Genomic DNA, 8,506 nt, shown 5'->3' on the forward strand with positions numbered 1-8,506 from the left:
TAGGGTCGTTACAAGTGGTGCCGGCGTCATGGGTCGCGAGTCGACAGTAGAAGTTGTGGCTGTTTCGAATATTTTCCAATTTTTCATCTTGGTTTTCTTTTCATAGTGATTTTTTTTCTCTCAATAATTCGAAATTTTATATCTTTTCTTAATTTTCTGGAATCTGTTTCATCAATTTTACAAGTTCCTTGCAAATATGATGATTTGATTACCCAACAAAAAAAAACAAATACGATGATTTTTTTTTTCATTTTTTTATATTTGTAGAAATATGAAATCTTCATATTTGATTGCAAATATGAAGCTCTTTTCAAGTTTCTGGAATTTTCTAGGTTTTACATTTTTTTGCAGTTAAGTTGCAAGGGTGGTGCAACCCATGGCAGTTGACTGCACCAAACACTCACAGAACTCTCACCCCATCCCATCCAATCCTAGTGTAACCCATCTAAAATAAGAAATCCAATCATGTTCGGGGAGTTTATTTTATACTTCTATTAAGTAGAATGTAAGATTTTGTGGCATCCATTAAGTCAAATGTATGCTTATTCTATACTTCCATTAAGTAGGTTGTAAGATTTTGTGATATCTACTAGTGTAAATATTTTAATTAATGATGGTGTTTGTTCATTGTATTCTTCTATGGTCGAGGAGTGTAGTTGTAAAATCATCAAAGTTAGAGCTAAAATGACTTTTAAATCATGATTTTTCGTTTCTAACTGTTGAATGATTTTGTCATGTTATCTAACCCCTGAAAGTTTTTTTTTTTTTTTTTTTTTTTTTTTTTTTTTTGTTGTGATTTTTGGTGTATGCAATCTTGGAGTATATACAAACAAGTTTTATGGTTGGATTGTTAAAAATAATTTTGCAAACTGCGAAAATCATTGAAGGAATTAAATATGTCAACTATGTCTCCCACTTTTGCCCGCGAAATTGTATATTTTGACCATTGAAATATAAACCCTATATCCTAATTTATACTATTGCATGATGAAACCTAGATGGTTCATTGCGTAAAAGTTTATATTTTACACGCCAAGGTTTTCCCTTTGGCACAAAAACTTTACTCGACAACCATAGCTTTGCTAGTCGAACTCTATTCATCGGGCAAAAGGCTCTACAGAAACCAAAACTTTGACACTTTTTGCTCGCCAAACATTGGTATTCTGTTGGTAAAGAGTATTTGCCTGACAAATAATCAATTCCGTTGGTAAAGAGTATTTGCCCGACAAATGATTATTTGTCAGGCAAAACTTCGTTGGGCAAATGGTAATTTATGATAGAGATTGTGGGACCAAGATTTTTGGGCTCATGACATGTGACGCTAAGATGGTTAGAAGGCGGTTATGCCCTTAGTGTGTAGTCTGGACCTGCTTCAGGTACTTCAGGTAAAAACGTCCTTAGATAAGGTGGTTCGGCATAGGTCATAACGGCGAATGAGTTTGAGCTTATTAGGGAGGTTACTTGTCTCCCAAGAAAAGAAATCCTTATTCATGTCAAATTACGATGTCATAGGTAGGCAATATAATCTAGTCCGAAGAGGATTGGATATATTATTCTAGATTCCCTCCTAACATTTCTTCCGATTTGATAGGAATTATTCTCCTAAAAGGTTTCTCGATATCTATATAAATACCATAGCCTAGATTTATGTCAATCACAACATATAACCCTAACAAGAACTACACATGGTTTGATACTTTCACTGATGTTCATAGGATTCCGATGTTTGTTCATAACTTTGGTTCCAACAATTGGTGATTTTTGATGCATAAGAATGCCCTATCTATCAACCAATGACGAACCACTCCCACCTTATCCATAGTAATCTTCTTAGGTCTTACTTTTCGTGGGGATGTTCAAAACTCTAAGGCCAAAGATGTCACATTCCCAAGTACCACCCATGACTAGCAGATATAAGTACCAATTTGTGTCGGTATTTGGCATGTTAGTGATAAGAGGTTCCCATCATTCCCTTCCTCTATGCTAAATGAAGTATTTCCTCTACCTAGGTGATACTTGAGCCTAAAACAGAGGATGGAACTCTTGGAGACATAACTCTACCTTGTACAAATTGTTGATCCAGTCAAACCAAGTCATAAACCGAAACGAAGTGGGAGTTAAGTTACATGGAGCCAGTTTGTAGAAGATCAAACACCTTTTGATGAAGTCTGCAATAAGGAAGGTTATTTCAAGGTCCACATACCAGGGGTGGATCTTGCAACAGGTACAATTTTCATCAGATGGATCAGGTAAAGCAACAAAGATGTTGGTTCTTTCTTTGTGAGTGACTCTGCAACCATTTAACACTAGATGGTGAAGGTTAATGAATGCCTCAAGTTCATTTTGATCTTTGCCTCTAGGCATCGACGCCCGATATATAGAACTGATTATTAATTTAGGAGGTTATCAATTGAACATACAGAACTCTGGTTCGTCAAAATGACTGAAGATTTGGTGTAACTGCCTCTTTTACAAAGGTAAACTTTTGAGTAGAAATTCCGAGCAATTGTAAGACCATCTATGTGACCAAGTTAGATGAAATGATGAAGATTGGGACTCAAAGACTAAAAGCAAGGGACCTCGACATAAAGATCAGCTTGGATCAAACCTGGGACTTTTTTGCCAGAGAGGCCAGAATAATACAATTGGAATGATCTAAACAATCTGGGTCAGATCATCATTGGTGCTATCAAAACATGTCAATCCGATAGGCACCAGAATGGTAGACAAAGTCCATTCTTATTGAGAATTACCTTCTTGCCCTCAAGAAATGTAACTCTAAGTGTATCCTAATTAGAAGAGAATCTTGGGATCTTATTATCATGGGAATTGGTGTGTGCCCCAAGCAAGGTTCTAAAAGACGCTAGACGATAATCGGGCGGCGAGTTGGGCCCTAATGCCTATGCGGGGTCTAGATGGGCACCTAGGCGGACTAGACGGATTTAACTAAATCTATTATATTTCATGTAAATTAATGTATTTTTATACTTAAATTATATATAATTTCATCATAAACTACAAAATACAATGACACATATATTATGAAGTATTGGAACATAATGAAAACATGGGGAATAAGCTTATAATGTGTGCTCATTTAAGTGTTCAATAAGTCTCTTACAATTTATTGAAAAAAATAAAATGCAAAATGAAAGTTTCTATTTTCTACCTAAGTGAGTCGCAACCTAGCCAGGTGCCTAAGTGGGTCTGGGCAGGGTAGGCAGTCTAGGCGGACATCTTAGCAGGTCTAGGCACCCTTTCTTAATTTTCAAATGCCTAGGCATCAATCAGGGCGGTGGCTAGCCGCCTAGGGGGCGTTTGTTTGCCCTCACTAAGTTGGACTGGACTGGACTGGACTAGCTATTAGTCCAATACTGTGTTTGTTCCATGCTGGGACTAACATTAATGAGACTAAAGGGGACTAGCAAGGACAAAACCCTTCACTAAGAGGTCTTAGCGAGACCTCCCCAATAACCATGGGACTAGCTAAGACTATCTTCTCTTTCTCGTCCTCGTCATGCTCAACGACCACTCTCGACAGACTCCTCGTCATCTCCGGTCACCTAGATCAATCATTAACTTTCCGACTCTCTTTCAGATCCATTTCACAACCAACTTTCATACAAAATATACCAAATTGAAGCTGGGAGTGACAAGATTACGATTTTACTTGAATCGAGGCCAAAATGTGGTCGAATGTGGCTGGAAAATGGCCTGGAAGTCTCGGCCTGTTTGGGCTTCTTCAAATCCATGACAGATTCGAGCATTCAAAGCTAAGATCTCGGTCCAGGGATGGTGATGAATTTTTTGGCGGTGCTAACTTCATCCAATTTAACGAGGAAATGGTAGGAAAAAAAATGAAGAAAAAGATAAGATCATAATAAAATATTAATAATTTATATATTAAATAATATAATATTATAATTTGTTATTATCCAGCTTCTTAGTCCAATACTGCACCAAACACTTCACTAAGTTAGTCCAGTTTAGTCTAGTCTAAGCCAGTCCAGCTTAGTCCTTGAAGCTAATCCAGTCCGAGATAATCCAGCGCAACAAACGCCCCCCTAGTGCCTAGGTAGGGCCTAGGCGGCGCTAGATAGGGATTTTTAGAACAGTGGCCCCAAGTAATCACTAACCTAATAGGAAGGGAATCTTATCCTTGATTTTGTATTAGGATTCTTTCAGTTTATTACAAATTTCTATCCTTACAAAGGCCCTCATCAAACAATATAATAACACTATTTAGGGTTCAAGGTAAATGTATCACATTCTATGCTCTAGCTTATTTGTTGACGCTTTATACATCACACTGACTTAATCGACGAAAAGTCCTTGGCTGATAGCACACCGGTGCCTAGATTCTTTACGATCTTTGCTCTCTTTCCAGTAGGCTCACTGGCAGTTGTTGGTATATTAAACGATTGTGCTCAAATTTGGTTACAACAATAATGATTAGAGGGCTAAATATTTCCAATTTGAGTGAATTTTTGCAATGATGATTTATGAATAAGAATCTAAAAATTCAACGATTTAGTTCATGATTCCATTATGTGGAACCAGTCCAAACAAGTGATTAGAATTGTAGTAAGTTATTGACTTGTTAGTGCTTGAGAGCTACTGTAAATGCACGCGTGTGTTTATATTTACATTTGTGAAATGCCTAACATACAAAAGGGCAGGTGTCATATCCTAAAAAAGAGAAAGGGAAGCCAAATGAAAATATTGTGGCCCAGCAAGATGGATGCCCGCTCCTTTTTTTTTTCTTCTTTATGGTACATTTGGAGGCCCACTCTTTCTTCAGGTAGCTGCTAGCTATGAATTGCTCAATTTAAACTTGAAACCTTGGTTATTAGAGAATAAAATGGAGAAAAAGGCTTGCTCGAAGTCCCTGTCAAGACAGTTAAAACAGTGCAGATGACGCTTTACTGCAGTGACGAAAAGTAAATATGCTTATACATTATGATGCGAGTTCATTCTCCAACGATTCTTCTTCTTCCTAACAACTAACTATTTAACCCACTACACCATCACTCTACTAAAAACAGAGAAAGTTAAACCGGTCAAGTCAGTACTTAGTTCATGTATTGGGAACTCTCCACTAAAAATAACAGGAGAGAAAATAGGAGGAGAGCTGAAGGATGAAAGCAATGCAGGAAGATTGAAGAAAGCTGATGAAATTAATGCCTTCTTTGCTTGTATGGGATGTGATTTTGTAATTGGCATGTTACGTAGGATCACTGTGCCATACCCAAAATTTATTACTGTGAAAATTGAAAACCTTTGACATAATATATCATATCAGGTTTGTTTTTACCCTTCTAGCAAAATTATTATGTTACACTGAGACACCGTCATCAAATATAATCATCAAACGCTCATCTTTCAATGTTTGTCTCGATCACTCGATCACATGGCCAACCATTAAGCATGCGGACCTTGCTAGTCCCATAAATTTTAGACAAATGAAAGGGACTATATACCAATAATGCATCACTCATAATCTTATAATTATATTACAAGTAAATCCCCTTTGGCTGCTGTAATGCATATTCGATAATACAATTTTTCAAGGTAAGCAAACCCTACAGATGGCTTATTATACAAGAAATTTCAGATTTGAAGTCATCCAAAATGTCTACAAAGTGAAGTTTCCTTCTTTACAAACCGTATGGAATTTTGCTATCTTAGTTTGCAGGACGCAAGAGGGGGTCTTGTGCAGGTTGAGACTCCTGCTTTCTTGTCAAACGTGACAGAAGCCAGTAGAAACAACCAGAAGAGAAAAAGCTGAAAAACCAGGCATTGTTATATATGATCACATAAACATCTGATATCGACACAAGAACGCCGACTTTCTGCAAGAAGCCCGGAACCACGGGCACAATCCCAACAAGAAGAGCTGCCATGGCTGCTAAATTGTAGCCTCCTGAATAGTAGTAATCCCCAAAAGCACTCGTGGAGTATAAGTCCTTGAGGCTCAAGTTTGTGTTTCGGATAAGATAGTAATCTGCGAGAATTATGCCTCCAATTGGACCCAACAGAGCAGAATATCCAACCAGCCAAGTGTAAACAAAGCTCTCACTCGACTTCAGAAGCCGCCAAGGTTGAAATGCAATCCCAAGCAAGGCTGTGACAATGGCTCCGCTTCGGAATGTGAACTTTGAAGGGCTCAGATTGACAAGAGCATTTGCAGGGGCAACAACATTGGCTGCAATGTTGGTTGTGAGAGTGGCAAGACTAACACCGACAATGGCTAGGATTATTGTAGTGAACCCTCCAATTTGCCCGAGGAGTTGGATGGGGCTCGAAATCACACGTCCAAAAATCACTTCTGTGGAGCAGGTCACAGCTAGACCAACAAATGTGAATGCCCCCATGAAGATTGGAAGCCCGGCTTGACCAACGATTTGGTCAGTCTGGCTCTTGGCATACCGAGTGAAATCCGGTATGTTAAGAGCAAGGGTAGCCCAAAAGCTTATGTTAGCAGTTAGGGATGGAAAAAAGAGGGACCAAAACTGATTTGTGGTTAGTCTAGAGGACAAGGAAAGCATGTGGCTAAAACCGCCGGCCTTAACATAAGCCCAAATGACAAGGCAGGAAGTAAGTGTGATGAGAATTGGAGCTGAGTACTTCTCAAGCTCTCTGATTCCATCCATTCCTTTCCAAACAATGGCCAATTGGGCAACCCAAAACACAATAAAACAAGCAAATTCCAATGGGGATGTGCCTAGCCAAGGTAGGGTTTGGGACATATAGGATTGCTTAATTGAATTTGGTAATAGAATGAAGATTGCTTCACCACCAATCCAAGTCTCAATTCCATACCAACCACAACCAACTAATGCTCTAAGAAGAGTGGGAATATGAGCACCATGAATACCAAACGAAGATCGAGCTAAAACAGGGAAGGAGATGCCATATTTTGTGCCTGGATGGCCTGTTAGGATTAGTGGGACTAATAGGATTATGTTGGCAGCTACAACTGTGGCAATTCCTTGCCACCAAGCCATGCCAAGGTCAACAAGACTGCCAGCCAAGTAGTAAGTTGGGACTCCGACAACTAGTCCAATCCAAAGACAAGCCATTTCCCACTTGGAAAATGTCCTTTGATCAGGTCTTGTGGGCTTGAGATCATCATTGGTAAGGGTTGGATCGGATTCAAATTCGAATTCGTCGAAATTGGGACTAGGGTTGTGTTTGGTTGATGCCATGGTGGTGAAAATGGGGCTTCTTCTAAGTGAGAGGTGGTGGATATTGGATTGTACATTGGTGATGGTGTGGAATTTGGTGGTTGAAAATAAAGGGGTGGTGGTGGAATAGTCAGAGTGAGAGGACGGTTTTGGGTTAATTCTGGTGATTGCAGAGGCGTGGAGATGGGGATGGAGATGGAAGTTGAGACACTTGAGCATCATGATTCAGTGGGATTCCAGATGAGCTGTTGGAATCTGTGGTATCTGCTTGAGATAGATGATGAGTGGTGGATGTTAGCCTATGACTTTTCTCTCTTTAGAGTCTTGGATCAAGAGCTTGCGGGCAAGTCTACAAATCTCTTATATTATATCTTTTTTATTTTTTATTTTTTTTCTGAATCAAACATTTGGAATCAAATTTCAGACGAGATTAATAAAATTTGTTTGGTGACTTTTAGGAGATTAGAATAACAGTTACTAAATCAAACATTTGGAATCAAATTTCAGACAAGAATAATAAGATATGTTTGATGACTTTTAGGAGATTAGAATAACATTTATTTTATGGATTAACCTCCTTAACTCATACGCCATTTAGAGAAAAGAAAGATTTTCAAATCTACAAGGAATACTTTTCGTTTTATACAACAATATATATTACAAGGATGAAGGAATATTACTAGTTTTTAGTACTGATTTTTAAAATAAGGGTAATTTCACATTTTTCTAAAGTATTTAGTTACAAGTTAGCGTTACCCACCCGTAGTGAATATGTGATTTTTTTATATACATTAATGAAATAAAGAATATGTACACAAAAGATAGGGAGCCAAGATTGTGGCCCATAAAAAAGGGTAATGCTTGAGAGACTAAATCTAGAGATAAAATTTGTAAACTAAATTATGTGTCACCATAGGAATGAGTACGTTTATCAACGTTTAAGTAATAAATCAAACATCAACTTTCAATTTTTTTTTTTTTTTTTTTTTTGTGTGCAAATTTAGTCTCCCTCGAAGGAGATGCACAATCACATTAGAGTTTCTCAAAACAAACTATTTCTCGATCCCAAATCGTTGAGTTGAGTTGTCATGTAGCTATTGATCAAAGATTGCGAAGAGGAAATAAAAAGTTCTTATCGTCAAGCATGTTAAAAGGATTGTAAAACAAAATGAGAATGTAGAATAAGAATTTTTTTAATTTTTTTTTTAAAGGGATCAGCTGGTAGCTTCGTCACGTCAGTCCACCATTCTAGGGACTAGGAAGACTCACATAAACATTTCAACTGCTCTCTAACCACCATCATTCGTTTCACCAGCATC

At 37.9% G+C, this 8,506-nt stretch overlaps 1 protein-coding gene across 1 annotated transcript; it reads right to left on the bottom strand.

Annotated features, from left to right (window-relative positions):
- Positions 1-5,452: 5,452 nt before the first annotated feature.
- On the bottom strand, positions 5,453-7,523 carry NCS1 (permease, cytosine/purines, uracil, thiamine, allantoin family protein). Its single transcript, XM_068485818.2, has one exon. It carries the CDS (start codon positions 7,407-7,409, stop codon positions 5,685-5,687), a length of 1,725 nt encoding a protein of 574 aa, XP_068341919.2. The 5' UTR covers positions 7,410-7,523; the 3' UTR covers positions 5,453-5,684.
- Positions 7,524-8,506: the final 983 nt, after the last annotated feature.

The sequence above is a fragment of the Pyrus communis genome, chromosome 12 (genome assembly GCF_041283825.1).
Source record: "Pyrus communis isolate YQ-2024b chromosome 12, ASM4128382v1, whole genome shotgun sequence".
Lineage (NCBI taxonomy): Eukaryota > Viridiplantae > Streptophyta > Magnoliopsida > Rosales > Rosaceae > Pyrus > Pyrus communis.

Excerpts from the sequence above, each read along its gene's own strand:
- NCS1 (XM_068485818.2), bottom strand. The coding sequence starts at position 7,409 with ATGATGCTCAAGTGTCTCAACTTCCATCTCCATCCCCATCTCCACGCC.